The sequence below is a fragment of the Cercospora beticola genome, chromosome 7 (genome assembly GCF_033473495.1).
Source record: "Cercospora beticola chromosome 7, complete sequence".
NCBI classification, from domain to species: domain Eukaryota; kingdom Fungi; phylum Ascomycota; class Dothideomycetes; order Mycosphaerellales; family Mycosphaerellaceae; genus Cercospora; species Cercospora beticola.
The window spans coordinates 1,281,905-1,301,486 of NC_088941.1; the positions used below are offsets into that span (position 1 = coordinate 1,281,905).

The window sequence follows — 19,582 nt, forward strand, 5'->3', positions numbered from 1 at the left end:
CCCTTTGAGAGTGATACTGTTCTCGCGCTTGCAAATGACTGCGCTGTGACTGCGATTGTTCTGCCAGCACCACTCTCAGAGCGCGGCCCCCAAAACCAACAGCCGCGGGTAACCCGACATGACCTCTCAATTCAAGTTGCACGACAGAATTCGAATTCATGAGCATATCAAGTGCCGGGGTGGGGATGAGCGCCCAGCAGTAGACCCCTCCCCGCTAAGTAGACTGTAGCACGAGATTGTGAAGCTTACCCATACGCTGCGAGCTTCAGCAACCACTCGCAGCCCGCCGGCAACCACTGACAATATCGGCAGTTGACCTCAATGCTGTGAACACAAAAGCCTAGGTCCGCATCGTTCTGCAAACCTCCAGCACCTCAGCCACGATGTCCATGTTACCTCTTCAGACACTGTCGTACCTTCCATGGGTCGTGTTGCTTGGCTCCATTGGATGGGTGCTTTACGTGCGCTTCCTCCATCCTCTCGCCGGTGTTCCGGGCCCGCTCTTGCCATCCCTCACGCGCTTGTGGTATGTATGGAAGATCAGGGAGGGTTCCTTCGACGAAGTCAATCGTGATCTGCATCGAAAGTATGGAAGATTGGTCCGCATTGCTCCCAACGAAGTCAGCGTCAGTGATCCAGAGGCTGTGACGTTGATATACGGAATCAAGTCGAAATTCACCAAAACAAACTTCTATCCAATTTGGAAGCCAGATGCGTTTGCCACGAAACATGCCGATCAGTTCACAGACCTCGATGAAGCCCATCATTCAGCTCGCAGACGGCTGTTGAGCAACATATACTCCATGTCTAGCGTCCTCGAATCCGAGGCCCATGTGGATGCATGCACAGAGCTTTTCATGGCGAGGCTCTCGGAGTTTGCAGCAAACGGGAAAGTCTTGGACCTTGGCACCTGGCTGCAAATGTACGCATTCGATATCATCGGAGAACTTTTCTTCGGCCAGGCTTTCGGCTTCTTGGAGACGGGATCTGATTTTGGCCGTTGGATTGGCACGCTGGACCGTTTGATGCCAGTACTGATCGTGGTTGCGATGCTACCCAATGCCTTCCGCCCATTCTATCTCATCTTCTGCATCATGTTCGCTTCGACGAGAGCATCGCTGAAGGACTTCGAAGGCGTTGCGACCACTGCCAAGAATTACGTTGGTAGGCGCGAGGACATGATGAAAAGCGAGGATATCGAAGCCTCGGCAAGCAATAAACGTCGCGATATTCTGACCAAGTTGTTTGAGCTCAGAGCCCACAGAGGCGAAAAGGAAGACTTTGGCATCGCAGATATCCAACAAGAGGGTTATGTCAACATTTTAGCCGGCTCAGATACGACCGCGATCGCCATGCGTGCCATCATCCATCAGCTCTTGACACACCCTGCCGCGTTGAACAAGCTCATGCAAGAATTGGAAGAGGCATTGCATGCTGGCAGGATCTCGCTGCCAGTCAAATTTTCGGACGCTTTAAAGCTTCCGTACTACAGCGCTTGCGTTAAAGAGGCCATGCGACTCCATCCCAGTGTTGGACTGGGCTTGCAAAGACACCCTCTTCCCGAAGGATGTGAAATCGCCGGAAGGTACTTCTCGGGATCGAAAAGCGTTCGTGTCGCGATCAATGCTGCTGTACTCCACTACGACACAGACGTATTCGGCTCTGATGCTGCAGGCTTCTCTCCTGAAAGATGGCTGGCTCCTGGTGCGGCAAACATGGAGGTATGTTGCAGATTGCATCTGCAGGACATTCGCTGATACTTACAACAGCGATATCTTTTGACCTTTGGCGGAGGCAGCAGGTATGTATTGTTGTTAATAGATCGCAGGAACTCTCTTGACTAATCGTACTCTCGCAGAACTTGCATCGGCAAGAACATATCTTTGTCGGAAATCTACAAGATGCTCCCGCATCTGTTGCTCAAGTTTAAACTGGAATTGGCATATCCAGAGAAGCCGCTGAAGAAGAGCGATTGGTGGTTTCACAAGCAGGAAGGATTGCTTGTGCGTTTGTCAGTAAGATGATGAGACTGACAACATCGATCGCAATCTTTGCAAGCATTGATTCTTCTCCTTGCGGCATTCAGTCTCGTTCTTCAAAACATTGTTGATAGTCTAAAGTATATTTGATCGTTGCTGGATACCACGGAATTCGACCACCCTCTGCAAGACGAAAAGCGTCATGCAAAGTCATTGTCGATACCCCGGTAAAGAACCATGTCGACACTTGTTGTGTTGTCCGAAAAAGGTCAAAATCCAATTTCTTCGCACGTGGCTTCCCAGGATGAGCTTCCTGCCTTTTGTTGGCGACCCACAACTGCCAGCTTCACCTTTCTTCCATCAACATCAGTCTTGGACACATTTGCCCATCATTGTCGCCATTTCACATCATCAAATTGTCCCCTGACAACATTGCGATCACCGTGACACATGATGAACAAACTGCGATCTCCGCCAAAATGACGAGAAGCACATCCAAGCCGTGGAACCGAACCAAACTTAACCAGGGACCAGTGGCGTAGAGAACCAAACCTTGCTTCCGGTAAAGTATGCGACTTCCTCGTATTCTAGAACTTCCCCCTCAGGAGCGTGAGTTCACTTTTTCGTGAGTGAGAACGAGGACTTCTCTTCGACATCGATTTTCCTGTTTTATTCGAGCTGCGACTCATCTCGAAATGCAGCTTCGCGACCACTTACTTCTAGGACTCTTTCTTACGACAGCGTCATGTGGTGCGCTGCCGAAGATTCCTGTGCGATATACCGCGTTGGCTGCGTTCTATGACGGCGCGTCTACGGAAGCTCCTGAGGACGCAGTTCGCAGCGCGCCCTTGACACATTCGGAGGCGGTCATGGCGGAGACCAGGTATCTTATGGAGATGGAGAGGAAGTGAGTGTGCTAAATCGCTTCCAAATCTGACTTTCAGCTCACGCGTCGTGGTAGGCACAGAGCAAAGGGCGCAGCCGTGTTGCAGCATGGAGACGAGCGATCTGACTGGGCCGGTGGCAGTGGCAGTGTGGAAGACTCTACTCTGGACGAACTTCCTAAGCAGGCGCTTCGAACGTGAACGCGGGGCCGAATCTCCCAAGGACGGCGAGTGTTGCTCTGGAATTAACGACATCGCGGCATTCGCTCCATATTCTGACAACAACTCACGTGTTGCTGTGCGACGCATCTGATTTGCCGAGAGTACGAAGAATAGAGGGCGTTCGGTGCTGTAGAGCGGCGAGAAATTATTGCGGACCGCATCGTTGGAAGAGTGCGAGGGCATCCTTCAGCCTTGTCTACAGCCTGGCCCGCGGGGCTCTGCATCTACGCAGTCACACGCCTCTGGACCAACGCCACATTGTCCCGCTGGGAAGTGGACGCATGCCTTGGCGGAGTCCGGATCTCGATCTGGTCTCACGAAACGCAGCGTTGCTACCAATCTGTTTGCGCATGTCTGCTCGCATGCGTTGTCTTCGCACTCGACGTGAGATGCGAGAACAGCCAACAGGAGCAATCCTACCGCCAGATATGTATCAGGTGTCTACGGTATGCAGCTATGTTTTAGCTCCGCACGCCGCCCGGCACCCGCACTGCGTGTAACATAGAAGTCGTTTGGAATCGATCTCCACGCCTGGACCTGCTGCAGCCATGTCCGGAACCGCCAACGCCCAGAGTCAGCCACGGCTGCCGAAGCGTGCCTCGAACATTTTCGCATTGCCTTCACACGTCTCTGCGGAGCGAAAGTGAGGCGGAGGCGGCGCTCGCATACCTGATGAGGTCGCTCACACCAAAGCTCTCGTGCAACAATCTTTAGACTATATCTAAGGCTCCGATAGCCGAACCTCCTGCCGCCAATCCTGGCGGTTCCATCAACTATCACGACTCCAAAATCACGACTCGCGAGCTAGCTCTCCAGTTTCGCCTGCACAACACTGACGGGATCTCAGAGGCTTTACAGAGGCTCTTGGCTCCTCCAAACAGCTTTCCGACACATTCCATCATGAACAACTACGTTGGCGGTGGCTACTTGCTTGCGCCGCCCACTAGTGGTATTGCGGGCTATGCATCGCGCATGTACAACACGGACGATGACCAGGAGGCGCTAGACGACTTGGTAATTTCTGCGGAGATCCTGCCGGCAAATGCCATCATGCTGAATGTCTTCAGCGGCAGTCGATCTTGCATTAGTGATACCACCGGCTATGCAATGCCGGGAGACCTCGAAACGGCGCTTGTGTTGGGATATCGTTCCAACCAGCCATTCAAGTGTGATCTCTGGCCCGAATGTCCGTGTAGGTTCTCGAAACGCAAAAGCCTCTATCGACACATGAGAATGAAGCATCTTCACGGCGTGGTCGCAGGATTCCCGTGCCCGCACAATGCGAGCTGAGCTTTGCCCGGCAGGATATTCTCAAGCGCCACATACAAAGTCAGCATGAGGAGAAAGCTTCCCAGGTGTTATGCGTGGTTTGTAACAAGCATGTACGACCGAGGAGTCTTCCAGCACACCGGCTCGGTACAAAGCACAAGAACGCGCAACATGTGGCCGCACAATATGTGGCTGCAGAAATTCGGCACGCCACCATCGAATACTTGCGAGCATTCGCTGAGCGCGCCCCAACGCCAAATTGTCTTGACGCGATCGCTGATCCGGTACAGCTGATTGCGTGGGCATTTGTCAAATTCAATCCCTGGGGAACACAGAACAATCGCTGGATCAATTTCGCAGAGCCTCCCAATCCACCAATAAAGGTTTCTAAGGAGTACACCGCGCTGAAAGCCACGGTTTACAACAAATTACTCAATCTTCTGGCCTCTGGGAACGCTCTCAGCGACAAGGCACTTCCCGACGCTTTGAGCATCTTGACCGTGTTGGACGCCATGACGGACGGCTTTGAGGCCGGAGTGAGGCACTGTCGAGCTCAGGTCCGCTTGAAGTGCTCGCAGATCTTCAGTCCAGCAGATGCTGAGAGATGGGTACAAGAGGAGCCCTCGGCGGAAGCCTTCGATACTGCCACATCCAGAGGTATCAGTGAGGGCTCAAGGCAATCCAGCCGGCACGTCATCAGATTACTCCTGAAGCTGATGCGCAGAGCAGCTGTGGACATTATATATATGCCCTTTCAAGATCAAGGCGTGTCGGTGTGGAACCGATTCGATTCTCTCACCCATGCCCAGTGGGCGGGCCATTATGAGCCACAATTGCGGGAAATAGAGTCGCTCGCTCACGCGATACCAGGCGAATGATATCTGGATATACCAGTGGCGCACCTTGAGAAAAGCTCTGCATCTGCGGGTTGCTCATCAAGCTTTGATTCCAGCAGACATGAGCACTTCGTTCTCAACACTCTCGGTTTACATGTGTCCCGATGGAGACACTTTGTCGAAGAGATACTTACGCCTTCTTCTTGGCGCTAGGAAGCATGGTTTGAAGCTCGTGGCTTCGAGACTTGCCATTTTACGGCATTACGGCCTGGCATGGTCTCTTCTATTCTGCCGTCCTGCTGTGAGAGTAGGATATGTTTCACTTAACTTCAAGTATTGGTACTGAGCACAAATGACAATATATCATATTCGACTACCGGTTCTACCAAATGAATGTCCGGTTATGAGAGTTGATCGCGAGTGTACAGCACAACGTCAGTCGCCATCGGATCGACAGACAGAACGACCGAAGGTTCCCCAATTGCATCCTTTTCGAATTACTCCTACTTGTGTGTACCTGGCCGAAATTCCAATGATCGAAGATTTCAAGCTTGCTAGTTCCAATTTGACGTCTTTGGCGTCTGTCCAGGAAAGCTGACGCGGTCCATTGCTCTAGATACCAAGAGCTATCTGCAGAGCAGCCGCCCTGTCCATGTGTCCCTAAGACTCGAAACGTCCGATGGGATTGACTAACAGCAAACATCGTCCGTGTCTGGGTCGCAGCAGAATGGCTTAGGTTGATTGCCAATGACGACGATGATACTGATGTCCTGAGGTTCATCTTTGATACAGCATTGGGATCCGTTAGGATTACCATAACACTGAGAACCATTACAGATTAGTTCAACGTCCTGTGCGTAGGGGATAGGTGGAATCAGGGTGGAGACTCACGTAAGATTCGTCGCATGGTGAATAAGAGTCGCCATCATCACCACCACCACCACCACCACCACCACCACCACCGCCGCCGCCTCCTTCCCCTCCATTATCGGGACAAGGCTTGCCGTCGTTCGGAGCAGGATCGCAGTCACCGTTGCAACAGGCCTTGCCTTCGTACAGTCCTGGGATATCTGCGTACACGCATACCTTGCCGTTGCTACACTTTGTATAGTGTCAGCGACGTTTTGATGGAGTTGCTTGGATTCGTACTCACATTGGCTACGCATACTTCCTCTGGTTCGCAGTCCCGGCTGATGGTGTCGGACGACTGGAGGTCTTCCTCCTCGAAAAGAGCTTGAGCGCTAGCGAACGATACGAGTGCAGCGGTGAACAGGGCAAGAGCATGCATGATTCAGGAGTGATGATTGTATCCGAATAGGTGGATTGTTGGGTTGCTGGTGAAACTGTTGTAAGTCCGTCCTTAGACGGTCATTATATAGTCATTCCACTGCCCCTGTTGGGCAGTCCTATCCGTTCGTATCCTTGGGCAATCGTAGAACCAACATTAGCACTCCGCGAGATCCGCTAGATTTGGCTTTTTAGGCAGGTTCCGTTTTTACACACGCATGGTGAGTTAACAAGAAGCGTCAGTACTCTCAATCCTTTGACAGGTCTGGATGTACGCCCAGAAAAGCAGTCTCTGCATGCGTCTTTTTCGACACTGCTTTGTCTCCATATCCATATACATACTAGAATCGGTGGGCCAGAGGGGAGTTTATCAAACCACAGCGGCCGCAAACGCGCTCTGTCAAGCCTGCTGTGTACACATGAACAGCAAGATCTGCAGGACTGCTCTGAACGCAAGCTTTGGGCCTGGTCTGTTCATGGTCAACAGTTGCAAAAGTCAAAAGGCTACACGATGTCCAACAAGCAATATATCTTGTAGAAGCTTGTTTGCCTGACAGATTTGTTCTGCCTGCATCTTCCATGTTGACGATAGATGCAAACCACTTCTGACCTTCAAGAAAGTGCTCAGGCCAATGGCCTGAACGATACTAGTAGTGCGGTTGTTGATCGTTCAATCAAAAAAAGCCTGCACAGTCGGTCACAAGCTCACTATGCTCGCACTCAATGCTCTCGTTGTCTGCCTTCAACCGGATGCCGGCTTGCCACTCGATGAGGCTTTGTAGCTGATACCATGTAGACCATATCTGGGAATCGTGATCGCTACAGGTAGCCATAATGCGATGATTCCTCTCGTGGATCTTTTCCCAGAGCTTCAGGCGGTTGTACGTTGACATGAACCAACAAGGCCATACTTGGGCAGTACATGCTGCAACCCTACCTTTCCCATCGACATGGCAGTCAACAGGACCTTGGTATCGATTTGCTGACTACAAGAAGTGTTAGTCTGATCAAGTGAAGTCGTAGCTAACTTTCATTCAAAGGCATGGGAGCGGCAAGGGTATCCCTTCCGTTCCCTCGGCGGATTGTACAGAAGTGATAGGTCTGATGATTGTCGATGTAGGGCTGCGTAGCAGTGGAGGTAACAACTGCATACAAAGGTGGTGGCGCGTGGTAAGTTCTCCTTTTGGCCATGAACGACTGTACCGAATCCCCATCCTTGTCATATAACAATCAACGTCTACATACGTGAAAGCGAGCGTACTAGTGCAATCGCAGCTCACGCCGATATAGGCTCATTACACTACTGCCCAATGCCACTTTCCCTAGAGGCATGGACTTCCGGATTGCAACGCAATAAGCTCTGTGAATTGAGAGTCCACACTCAGATTATAGGAGAATCGGTTTGTCGGAAGTGAACAGCACATCGCCAATGTGCATTTCGGTAACTTCTTGTACGCCAAGTTGATACATCGGATTCATCCTCATTGCAATGCCGTTCCGTACCCTCGTTGGAAGCTAACAGGAGCGCCGACAGTCCAACTAAGTCGCATTATTGCAGCAATCATCTGCGTTTGGATCACAGCACTTTGGTTCAGAAACACGACTGAAAAATTCGGTATAGACGTAGACGCAGCATTGTGTATCCGTCGTCTCCTTGGAGCACTGAATTGTCTTTGCATTAGAACCGGGTCATTATCGTTGTGACACAAAAGTGATACTCACTGTATCGCGATCTGGATCGTCATCGTCGTCGCATGGACGATAATCATCAGGTCCATTGTTGGGGGGCCCATAGCATCCTCTTGGATAGTCGTAACAACAAGCTGCGCCCTTGTAAAAGGAGTAGTTTAAGTCGATGCAGTCTTAGCCATACTTGGTGGGACACTACTCGCTCCAAGTTATTGCCTGAGTAGGGGTATTTGGGGCTCCCTTCTTACATTAGCTTTCAAGGCCTCTAGCGTGCCGCAGTCTTTGGCGTATGTTTGGCCATCTGAGTCCTCGGCAAGGCTCGCTACGTCGTCAAGATTGATCTCTTCTCCCAAATCGGCCTCTGTGGTCTCCGGCGGGTCATCAGCGCGGGTGAAGGCTGCGAGCGTAGCGCAAAGGAGAAAAGCAACACGCATGGCTGTTGGATGAGGCTTGAAATCAGCTTTCTGGATCGGTCTGTCAGGAAGTGAGGACTTGACATTTCGAGCTCCTTTAAGAGCCAGTCTTTATATACGCAGTCATTCTCTCTCCCAGCAACAATGATCTTTTCGGATTCCTTGTCAACCATAAAGACCAACACCAGCCCTCACTGCTCGACGAGCCACTTTTGGTCGTCGAGCCACGGTTGTCGATACACGTGGGACGACGGGATAAATCGTCTACGCTGTCGAGACTAACTGCCGTATTTTCCGGCGCGAGCAAGGTCGGATCTAATTCTCCGCAACAATTTGGCCAAAGATCCAATCAAGTTTCGTCTCCGACCTGATGGGCCTGTGAGCAGCAATGCATGGATTATAGAGCTTGTGTTAAGCTTCGTAGCCAGTCCAATTCTTGTGCGGTCCAACAAAGGTTGTCAAAGCTTGTCAACCAGGCAAATTGACCTTCGATGCGTAGTCCACATTGAGGTCGTTCGACGATCGTCCATCATGGAGCGTCAAGAAGTTCTGGACCGTGCAGTCGGGACGATTGCAGTGATGTGAGTCCCGAGAGAAAGTAGAAATTGGCAACGAAAGCGCAATGGGCTACCGCCCTCCAGGTCGTCCAGTTCCTTCATCATTGATTCACGCAGAACAAGAACTGTTATCATCATGACTCTGCCTGGGCCTCTCAGCACTTGCCTCTTTGGTATAGAGCGGACACTGTTGGTATTGGAAGTCCATGCCATAGTCTTTTCGATCGAGGCGGTAGCCAAGAGAGCAAGCTGAAGCTTGCAAGCTAAATAAAAGTGTGGTCGTTCAGCTCGCCGAAGAGTATGCCGTATTCTTCGTATGCAAAGCGACGTCCACTCCAGTCCTGAAGCTCAAGACCAACAAGGATGCCCTTCTCGGCATCTAAACAAACAGCACGGTACAAAGTACAGTACCGAAGAAGTCAATGCTCGGATCTTCACGGAAGCAAATAGGCGCGGCGCGCGGCCGCTTAACATGCAAAGTTTGGTGGCATGATGGAACCTGCGTGCTGCGCAAGTGATTGCAGCAGATGTAGACGAGCTATCGAGAGATCCATTCGCCACCCACATGCTGTAGAAACGAGCGGTCCTCAGGACTCCAGCACTGTTGACATTCTTTTGATGCTCGTGATTTAATGTGCCGTTTGAAGAAGCAAACGCAATGAGCCTGATGAGCATCAGCCCACCTCCAGAATCCAGCCCACCTCCGGAGGGCGGGCCTTCACCACACGCAGGCATTGCTCTTCAGATGGCATCCATACCTTGACCTTCCCAAAGAGGCAAATCTGTCACCGAAAGCACCAGTGGCAAGGCACAAAAGTGCGAGCCCGAGGACTGCGCGGGGTGAGGTTGATGTTCGGTAAATTACTATAAAAACAAGCGCTGCCAGGGTTCGAGCTTGATAGGATCGATGATGGCAAATGCTGGCTACAGAGAAACTTTGTTGCTCAGATTAGTCTTGAGTCAGGTAAGGTCTTGGTTGATCCTCAATAGCTCCATCTCTGGACAGCAAGTGGAACGCAATGTCTTGTTTCAAAGACAGAACGAATCGACCTGCAATGACGCGCCTGCTCGTCCGTCAAGCGAGGCCGGCCGACGCGGATCGATCAGGGCTAATAACGCCGGATCTGAGCTTTGGAATTCTAGGAGCCTTGGGACTGTCTATGGATGTAATACCTGACTTGTGCTATGTCGAGTTGGATGATTCGATCGATTGGTGATACAAGTACTATATCTGGGGTTGTCTCCATGCTTTCATAATGTCGTGCCGTCGTGATACATATGCTGCAGGCGCTGTTTCTCCTGTTCTCCCGAGTGCTTGTGTTCTGTTTCGGATACTCGTCCCATGCTTCAGAACATCCACTGTCGCTTCCTAGAAAAGGAGTCCTCCAAGAAGCGCACCACCGAGCAAGCCACCCGCCAGGGGCATCGCCATACCACCACCGTACGGCCTGCCATAACCATATCCTCCATACGGTCTCCCGTACGGCACCGCAGGCCGGATGTACCTCGCATTTGGTGTCGTGTAAATGCCCTGACTGTTGTACGGCTGGTAAGGGTTGTAACCGTATCCTCCACCCATTCCATGGCCTCCCGCGTACGGCGGTCTCGGAGGCTCCATGTAGATGTCCCTTCCTTCGCGATCTCTTCCTATGAGTTGCGGCTGCCCAGTTTCTGCAGCACGCTGCATCGCAGCGCGGACTTTGACGTGCATCTCATAAGCCTGTCGTTCTTCCTCCTCGCGCTGGCGACGCGCAGCTTCGCGTTCCTCGTGCGACATTCCCGTTACCTTGTCTTTGAGTTTGCGACCGAAGGAGACTTTCTCTTTCCCTTTTCCACCGTCTTTCCCGTCTGGTCGTGGCGGGAGTTCCGCATTGGACGCCGAGGAGGAAGTATGATTGCCAGTCTGTTTCTGGTAATGCTGCGGAAGATAGTCGTCTTCGTCATCGGAAGGAGCGTGGATGTAGTCTTCCTTGGTCGGAGGGTGGCTACGTTTGTACGAGAGGCTTTCTTGTTCTGCTTGCTCGCGCTCTTCCCCAGATAGGCTGTTCAGGTATTCGTCGTCGTCGTGGGGGTGGTGCCAGATGGATCGGGGTGGTTCTTTGGTGGTGTCGACGAAGAATTGGTGTTGGTTTTGAGGATCGTAGCTGCGAACCCAACCTTTTGGCAGTGGGCGGCCCTCGTCTTCCATGGATCTGCGGTAGGCGGCAGACATGCCATCCTTGCCTGAAGCGCCTGGAACTTTGAGATGATCATCGTGGGTGGTGTTTGATGAAGCGGCGGGGCGCGATGATGCCGACGAGGAACCCGTGGCTTGTTCGTAGGATGGTGGAGGTGCGTCGGCCATGATTGTGGTCGTGATGGTGCTGTTGATCCGGAATGTCGTAGGATGGAGAAAATGTTATAGTCTGACGAAGGGTGGCAACGAGGCATTGCTGCTGCTCCGCCGCTGCCTTGTGATCCATATTGATGACGTAACCGTAGCTTCCGCGGGGCCCGCGATCTTTTCTTGGCACTACGCGACGCGTCTCAGTCTTCTCCGTCACAATCACAACCTCACTCGTCCAACAACACACTCACTCACTACCACCGACATGACAGCAGCACTCCGCGTCCATATAGTCGACTTTTGTAATGTCGGAGCTCCCGCGCAGCGGCGGAGATTCGTCTGGGCACGCCGCCGTTGGGACGAACGATTGTTATCCCAAGAACACGCGCATCCGGCGAGCTTTGGGGTCGATGACAGGAACACAGCACTGCACCACGCGTTTGAACGCGATTTTCGATTGTGACAGTACCCAAACTCACTCCTCCGATGGGCCACATCTCAGTCGATCAGGTTGCGGCTACATATCAGAGAAGTACCGGGCCCGAGCGAAGCCTGGAACGCCGTTGCAAGCCGAATGGTTGTCATGCGAAGTTACGCCCGCGTCTGAAGTGCCGGCACGTCTGTTTGGTGTCCCCTATGCACGACCTGTGTACCGTCCCTCATCATGTCCCATCCATCTGAGCCTGCAAGCTCCTCTTTGACTCAACTCGGTCCGATGGTCACTCGATGCTGCCGAGTCCCGTGATGGTCGGCCGTTCCCAGCTAATTCGATCAAGCCAAGCGCAATTCGGTATTGTCAACAGTTCATCACAAGAGAGGGGCGCAAGAGGCAACGCACGCGACCATGCGCAGAAGCCTGGCTTATAGGACGCTCCGTCCAACGCCTTCTGAAGGCTACCACCTGTCCAGGCCTCGACGTTGGGGTATCTCTAGCGACGAGCCACCACAACAAGCATCGCCACTTTGGCAATTACCACAAGAAGTTACTGTCGCCCTCGGCGAACCATCAGATGGTGGCCTTTGACTGTGGCATTGCTTTTCTTAGACACTATGAAAATCGTCCTATGCTCTGCCGGAGCAACTGTTGTCTAGCCTACATGCGACTCCACTAACGGTATAGAAGCACAGCTCTACATCCGCTGCCATGTCTTCTATATCTTGTGCAGGCAATGCTGCACCCTACATGCCTGCTCATCTCGAATCTCCTCCACATTCACAACTCCTTCTCCCTCACTACCTCCCCGACACAACCTTTGCTGTTCCTCTCTCGTGTGGAACAAGCTGTGCCCCCACTTTACCTACCCAAGCAAACAGAACTTTATATGCGATGCCGCCACTACGGCCGACGAAGACGCGTGCTTCGAGCCTGGCGGCTTCTACCGGCCTCCTCATGGCGAGTGGCGTTCTCGGAGCTGGCTTTGACTCGTCGACCAACATAGCTGCTTATTGGGTATTACTTCTCCTTTGATGCTCATCACTAACTCACTAATCGATGTCATGATAGGGTCAAAATTCTTACGGACAAGCCAATGGACCTCAAGCGCAACAAAGCCTTGCAACGTATTGTGCTGATACTGACGTTGATATCATCCCCCTAGCTTTCATGATACAAATGACGGGGGGCTACAACTCACGATACAACACATCTATCAACTCATACTTTGGGCTGAACCAGACGGTCGTGGCGAATGGGTCTGACGATACGACAGCATCAGGTGAGCAAAGAATGGTCGTGAACTTCGCTAACACAGGGAACAACTGCAGCATCTTTTCAGGAACCGGACTCCTCGACTGTGGAGAAACCATTGGCCAAGACATAACAACTTGCCAGGAACAGTACAACAAGACGATTCTGCTGAGCATCGGTGGCGCCACGTACACGGAGGGTGGATTCGCGAGTGAAGATGCTGCCATATCAGCCGCAGAAATGGTCTGGAGGACTTTCGGTCCAACTGCTGATGGCGCAGAATCTGCATCTCCCGTTGCTGTTCAAGCCGATGCCCTTACAACCTCTCTGTCCGCATCCGATGCTCAAGCCACCACCGGCACTCAGACCCAGAATGACCTCGATGACAGTTCGCTGTCATCCGATACCATTGATGCTGCCGCCGAGACTGGCACAGCGCAGGCATCCAGTGCTCAAGCGGCCTCTTCCAGCGCGAATGCCACAGGCCAACAGCAACCTGCAGGCAGCGGCGTTGAATTTGTGACTGGGGACGAGAATCCTGGCTCAGCGCTCAACCCCTCCGCTACGGCAACGTCGACAGGCAACGATGCAATGGATACAAACACCATTCCAACTGTCAACCCAACCAATGCGGAGGCAGAGGCAGACCCAACAGACTCCGCCGCCTCCTCGAATTCCGCTGCCGCCTCAGAATCTGCTGCTGCTCAAGACGCGTCTCTGCTGTCTTTTGTGACTTCGACTGTGTACCGCACCTCTACCACGACGGAATTCGCGAGCGGAGCTGCAGCTACCGGCGAGGTCAACGCCGTCGCCAATGCCAATGTTTCCTCGAGCACTGTCGCATCAAACTCCTTCGCTAATGTCACTACTGCCCGCCTGAGACGCCGACAAGCCGCTCCAGTTCTCCGACCATTCGGCAACGCAGCTGTTGACGGCTTCGACATTGATATCGAGTCTGCAACGCAAAACTTCTTGCCATTTGTCCGACGCCTTCGCGAGCTGATGGACGCCGATGCCAGCAAGCAGTTCTACTTGACAGCTGCACCACAGTGTCCTTACCCAGATGCCGCCGTCTCAGATCTTCTCGATAGCGAAGTCAGGTTCGACGCTGTTTTTGTGCAGTTCTACAACAACTACTGCGGCGTGCAATCCTACACCAACACCTCCGACGCTCAGGCCAATTTCAACTTCGACGCCTGGGATACCTGGGCTAAGAATGCTACATCGCGTTATGCTGCCAACAGCACTAGCCTGACCAAGAGACAGTCGTCCGCCGCTCCTGCATCAGTCAAGGTCTTCCTCGGCGTGCCGGGCGGTGTGACTGGAGCTGGATCAGGCTATGCTACTATTGAGCAGTTGACGCCCGTTATCGAATACTCGCAGAGGTTTAAGAGTTTCGGCGGTGTAATGGTGTGGGACATCACGCAAGCGAAGGCGAACGAGAAGTGGTTGCCTGGCGTGAAGCAACTCCTGGTCAACAATCCTAATGGCCGCATGGATGCCATAAATGGTACGGCTATCAACGGACAGGCATCCAATTCCACCCAGTCCTTGGCCTCTTCTGCTACCGACGCTGCCACCACGGAGTCTGCCAGCGCAGCGTTGTCATCGAACTTGGCAAACTCGACTGTTGCTACATCTAGCGACGAGAGCACCGACGCGTCTGAAGCCGATGATTCTGCGTCCTCGTCTGGATCTCTGGATTCTGCTGACGTCTCGGGTGCCAATGCTTCAACTTCTGCGGGTGCTGATGCAGCTGCGAATACAGACTCTGTCAATGCGGCAGCAACAGATCTGGCCGCCGCCGCCAGTACCTCAGCTTTGGTTGCCTCTGCTGCTGATGGTACAGCGGCCACACCAAGTGCTTTTCCAACCGACAATGCCGCTTCCAACGATTCCGCCGCTGCCAGCACCGCCTCGGACTTGGCCGCCACAGCTGCATCGGCAACTCTCACTGAATACGTCGCATATGGAGCGACATACACGGCTTCTGTCGTAGCTGGAGCATCGTACACGGATTACCTCGTGGATGGTTCGACCTACAGAGTTTCTGTGGACGCCGCCGGAGCAACACAGACGGACTTCAACCCAACTGCTGCTACAGACTCTGCAGCAACAGCTACATCGGCAAACGATGCAGCGTTGAATGGCACAGTGGCAAATGCTTCGGCAGCGAATGCCACCGCAACCAACGCGTCCGCAGCGAATGGTACAGCAGCGAATGCTTTGGCGGCAACGGCTTCAGCAGCGACTCTAACGGAGTATGTCACTAATGGTCAAACGTACACGGCATCCGTCGTGGCTGGAGCCTCGTACACCGACTATGTCGCCAACGGAGCAACCTATAGAGTCTCCGTCGACGCCGCTGGAGTAACACAGACGGATTACAACCCGGCTGCCGCCACCGATGCTGCGGCCACAGCTACATCAGCCAACGTTGCTGCAGTGAATGGTACAGCGGCGACCGCCTCGGTAGCGACAGCTTCAGCTGCGACACTCACGGAATATGTTGCGAATGGTCAGACATATACGGCGTCCGTCGTAGCTGGAGCATCCTATACTGATTACGTCGCCGATGGGTCAACGTACAGACAGTCTGTCGATGCTGCTGGAGCAACCCAAACGCAAGTCCTCGCAGCTGGCGCCACAGCCGCATCGATCACGGAGTACGTCGCATACGGAACAACTTTTACCGCTTCTGTAGTGACAGGAGCTACTTTTACCGAATACGTCGCTGGCGGATCTACTTACCGAGAATACGTCGATACCGCAGGAGCAACCCAGACCGAATTTGTCGATGCCGCGGGAGCCACATACAGTGGTTATGCGGTTGTCGCTGGAGCGACTTACACCGAATACTTTGACGCCGCCGATGCTACCGCGACCTCCCCGAATAATGTTCTGGTCGCATCTAATACTAACCTTGCAGTTCCCCTTTCTATTTCCCCCGCTTCGACCCCGACCCTCGCTGCCGGCGCTGCTGCAGCTCCCGTGAACGCGGCTGATCCGAATGCCGTGGCTGTGGCTGAGACTGTTGCTGCTCCTGCGGCTTCGCCTGTGGCTGTTGGACCTAATGGTGTGTGGAATGAGTATCCGGATGGTAGTGCGAGATGGGAAGATGGGAGGAGGATGCAGATGACTTGGAGGGCTTGAGTATGATGATATGATGTATGAATGAAGGGACAACGATGTATGATGAACGATGAGTGTTATGGTATGAGCGACGATAAAACGACAAAAGAGGTGGAGTGATGGGATGAATGGTAATGAATTGGCACGAAGGAATGTAATGACTGGTCGCATGGACGGGCACGGAGGTTGTGGATTGTATTTGCATGGATTCGGAGTTCATGGACTGGTCGGTTGCATAGGGCACGGAGTTTGGATGGCAAATTTGAATGGTTTAAACAATGGAGTACCACCCTTCCACTTTCTTCTTCCTTTCGGCATGATCTGGTGTGATGGCGGTTGCGTCTACTCTTGGTCTCTTTCCCACTCTCGTCCCTTTTGGTTTTTTCCTTGTTCATGCCAGGTGTAGAGCATCAACTATAGTTGAAGAGGCAATGACGATGGCTAAAGTGTATCATTCAATGCTAGCCAGTGAGCGACCTTCGAGCACCGTGAAGGACGATATGAAATGAGGACGGGCGAGGATTGTAGGGTTTCAGAAGCGGCTCAAGCAGATCATCAAGTTGAGAGATATAGGAAAAGAGAATGCTTGAGAGCACTCGATGTCTTTCGCTCCTCTATCTACCTAATATGTAGAAGGCAGGTTTTGTCTAACTCGATATCTCCACTCTCTGCCTCAGAATCGCTCGCGCATCCTGTTCACTCAATGTGTCTAAGCCCAACTGCTCCAACACGAGTCTTGCGCTCTCGTTGTTCATGAACACTAGTCTCTCCGCTTGGAAGAGACTCATCGATTTCGAGCCATCCGCCGCATCCCTTGGGGAAGATGGAGTGCCATCAACGCCATCGGCATTGTCGTCATCGCCCCAAGCAGCAGTCTCGTCATCATCGGCATCATCAATGTTGCCCTCAGGAGAAGCGATCTGTACACGCGGTATCTCCCCTCTGACGGGTAAACTCAATAATGTCACACCTTCGAGCAATCTCCGCAGGCCGATTTGCGCTTGTCCGGTGCCCATGTATCGATCAATGACATTGCATAATGCTCCGAGGTCTGTTGTGAGTTGGGTCGCGCCGGCAGTTGAGAACGCAGATTTGCCCTGTAAGACGTAACCCCAGATATAAGTCTCGATGGCATGGCAAACTTGTCGTCCGATTCGTCGTAGAGGCGCTTTGCCAAGAGCTTTGCGCAGGAAAGCAAAGTACTCAGTTAACAGGTTGAGCGCAGGGTCCAGTTCGGCGGAAGAAGCAGAGCTGGTAGAGCTAGACAAGGATGCCCACGTGTTGACTGCACTGTAAGGTTTGAGTGCTTGTTGGACATCATACTTCAGTGTCTCAATGAGGACGTTTTCGCTTCTGGCACGAAGGCGGTGGTAGCTCGAGGCAGTTTCATCGAACAGAGCTCCTTCTAGGCCACCTTCGTTTTCGGCGCCGAGTGCGGAGCTCGTCTTCTGCTGGAGTTCAGACCAGCTACCGATCCTGTTATTGGCAGTCTCGGTGCTCTTGTGGCGATTGTTCATCTCGTCCCAGAGCTCCAGAAAGAAGAGATCGTCGCTCCAGTCACGCATGGCGCGTTCCAGGTAATCTGCAGAGCCGAAAATTCTACAAAGTCGGTCGAGACCCTTGACACCTTGGAGATCTGCCAGCTGCTCCTTAGACACGTTGGCCATAGTACGACCGAGAGTGGAAGTCATGCTGGAATATGCATCCAAGGCTTGCTGCAAGCGGCCGTGGTAGGTATCGAAAATGTGGATCTGGATATCGATGAGGAAACGTACGCGTTGACTGTAGCTAGAGAGATAACGATAGCGGCCAGTGATTGTTTCGAGAAGATCATTGAGACGGACGGCGGCCTTGCTGGGTGTGGTTGCTCCCGCGCTCACTGCATCATGGTCGAGCTCGCCAGCGTCAGAAGAGTCAATAATGTTCTGGTAGCGGGTCAAGGCGAAATCGCGTTCGAAGGAAAGCCACTGATCGAAGTAGTTGCAGGTCTCGAGAAGGAAGTAGGACAGGCCACGCCAGATCAGCGCCGGCGAAGAGGGAGAGTATGAGTAGTCGTCTTTAATGACGTTGTCAAAGCGGATCACTTCTTGCACCAGATTGCTGAAGAGGCCGGGCTGGGAGGTGGATTGGCGGGCTACATTTTCCAGCTTGTCCTGCAGCATGGGAAGAAGAGCGGTGATCAAGGCGGAGATGGCATCGATATACGCAGGCGTGAAGGCAAGGTCCGTGCGGCCAAAGTGCTTGAGCAAGAGGGGTTGCAGGTTGTCTTGAACAAAGCTCGAGCATTCAGCGATCAGTTCGAGGACGTGGTTCAGGAAGATTTCAGGCTTGTCAAGTCGGTTCGTGGGCCGGTTGCCGGAGAAGTGGTAATCGAAGCGTTGCTCAAGAGGGTGGACGAGCACTTCGAACGGCAGGAGTGGAGGCGGATCGTCCTTTTGCTGCTTCTGCTCTCGGGCTTCCAGTTCGGGCTTCTGCAGATCCAGCAACCTGCCGATGATAGTCTGCCACTCCTGCTCCAACGCGAGAGGCACGTGGCCTTTGGTCTTCGGCCAGTTCATCTTCTGCAGCGTTTTCTCCAGGTTGGCCGCAATGGCCGTGCGAACGGTGCCTCGTAGGTCTTTGACTGCACGCTGAATGTGATCGATCAGATGCGGGGCTGCACCTTCCGTGGCATCGTGTAGTGCTTCCAGACCTGCCGCCAGCTGCTGCAGCTGCTTATACGGCGCGAGTGCGGCATCATCGTCCTTTCCGAGTTGTGCCAGACATTCACCCTTCAATCGGTCGACTTCGTTCAGCAACTCCACGTATCCTGCCGCCATGTCCAACTTTCGCAGCTTGGCCATAGTCGCCTCGAATGTGACGACAGCATCGTCGCTGGTGTCCGACTGGGTGATGATCTGTAGTCGGAGATCGATATCGCTCTGCTCTTGCTGGAATGTCTGCACCGAAGCATGAAGGGACGACTTGTGGGATTCGTAGGTCCGCGTGGCCTCGTCGTGGTCTCGCTTCGCATCTTCGAGCTGGCGCTTCAACAAGTCCTGCTGTTCCTGGACCGTGGCCAGCAACGCATCCAGCGAGTCGAGATCAGCAGCTGACTGCAACTTGTCATCCAGGTAGTCCTGCACTCGAGTGTCGGCGTCCATGGTGCCAGCCAATTCACCAGCGTCAGTGTTTCAAAAGGACTGCCGTCTTCACATGTTGACAGCTTGGAGGTGTGAAAGTTGGTCGCGGCTGCTGATTGGCTGTACAAGCGAGGCGCCCTCCACTCCACTTCCACCTTCACGCACCGCAACTGACATCG

The 19,582-nt window shown here is 53.0% G+C and overlaps 8 protein-coding genes across 8 annotated transcripts; 4 read left to right on the top strand and 4 right to left on the bottom strand.

Moving 5' to 3' along the window:
* Positions 1–383: 383 nt before the first annotated feature.
* Positions 384–2,024, top strand: RHO25_010740 (uncharacterized protein; the record flags this gene model as incomplete). The annotated part of the gene is made up of 3 exons (XM_023602364.1): positions 384–1,721; positions 1,770–1,801; positions 1,859–2,024. 3 exons carry the CDS (start codon positions 384–386, stop codon positions 2,022–2,024), a joined length of 1,536 nt encoding a protein of 511 aa, XP_023451390.1.
* Positions 2,025–2,674: 650 nt separating this feature from the next.
* Positions 2,675–3,064, top strand: RHO25_010741 (uncharacterized protein; the record flags this gene model as incomplete). Its single annotated transcript, XM_065603315.1, has 2 exons — positions 2,675–2,886; positions 2,941–3,064. The coding sequence occupies 2 exons, from the start codon at positions 2,675–2,677 to the stop codon at positions 3,062–3,064; spliced, it is 336 nt and encodes a 111-aa protein (XP_065459387.1).
* Positions 3,065–3,985: 921 nt separating this feature from the next.
* On the top strand, positions 3,986–5,232 carry RHO25_010742 (uncharacterized protein; the record flags this gene model as incomplete). Its single annotated transcript, XM_065603316.1, has 2 exons — positions 3,986–4,339; positions 4,390–5,232. The coding sequence occupies 2 exons, from the start codon at positions 3,986–3,988 to the stop codon at positions 5,230–5,232; spliced, it is 1,197 nt and encodes a 398-aa protein (XP_065459388.1).
* Positions 5,233–5,879: 647 nt separating this feature from the next.
* RHO25_010743 (uncharacterized protein) lies at positions 5,880–6,478 on the bottom strand (the record flags this gene model as incomplete). Its single annotated transcript, XM_023602362.1, has 3 exons — positions 5,880–6,011; positions 6,082–6,291; positions 6,344–6,478. The coding sequence occupies 3 exons, from the start codon at positions 6,476–6,478 to the stop codon at positions 5,880–5,882; spliced, it is 477 nt and encodes a 158-aa protein (XP_023450928.1).
* Positions 6,479–8,340: 1,862 nt separating this feature from the next.
* RHO25_010744 (uncharacterized protein) lies at positions 8,341–8,600 on the bottom strand (the record flags this gene model as incomplete). The annotated part of the gene is made up of 2 exons (XM_065603317.1): positions 8,341–8,361; positions 8,415–8,600. The coding sequence occupies 2 exons, from the start codon at positions 8,598–8,600 to the stop codon at positions 8,341–8,343; spliced, it is 207 nt and encodes a 68-aa protein (XP_065459389.1).
* Positions 8,601–10,505: 1,905 nt separating this feature from the next.
* Positions 10,506–11,480, bottom strand: RHO25_010745 (uncharacterized protein; the record flags this gene model as incomplete). Its single annotated transcript, XM_023602361.2, has 1 exon — positions 10,506–11,480. One exon carries the CDS (start codon positions 11,478–11,480, stop codon positions 10,506–10,508), a length of 975 nt encoding a protein of 324 aa, XP_023450929.1.
* Positions 11,481–12,789: 1,309 nt separating this feature from the next.
* RHO25_010746 (uncharacterized protein) lies at positions 12,790–16,302 on the top strand (the record flags this gene model as incomplete). Its single annotated transcript, XM_065603318.1, has 2 exons — positions 12,790–12,912; positions 12,967–16,302. 2 exons carry the CDS (start codon positions 12,790–12,792, stop codon positions 16,300–16,302), a joined length of 3,459 nt encoding a protein of 1,152 aa, XP_065459390.1.
* A 626-nt stretch (positions 16,303–16,928) lies between these two features.
* RHO25_010747 (uncharacterized protein) lies at positions 16,929–19,424 on the bottom strand (the record flags this gene model as incomplete). Its single annotated transcript, XM_023602359.2, has 1 exon — positions 16,929–19,424. One exon carries the CDS (start codon positions 19,422–19,424, stop codon positions 16,929–16,931), a length of 2,496 nt encoding a protein of 831 aa, XP_023450834.1.
* Positions 19,425–19,582: the final 158 nt, after the last annotated feature.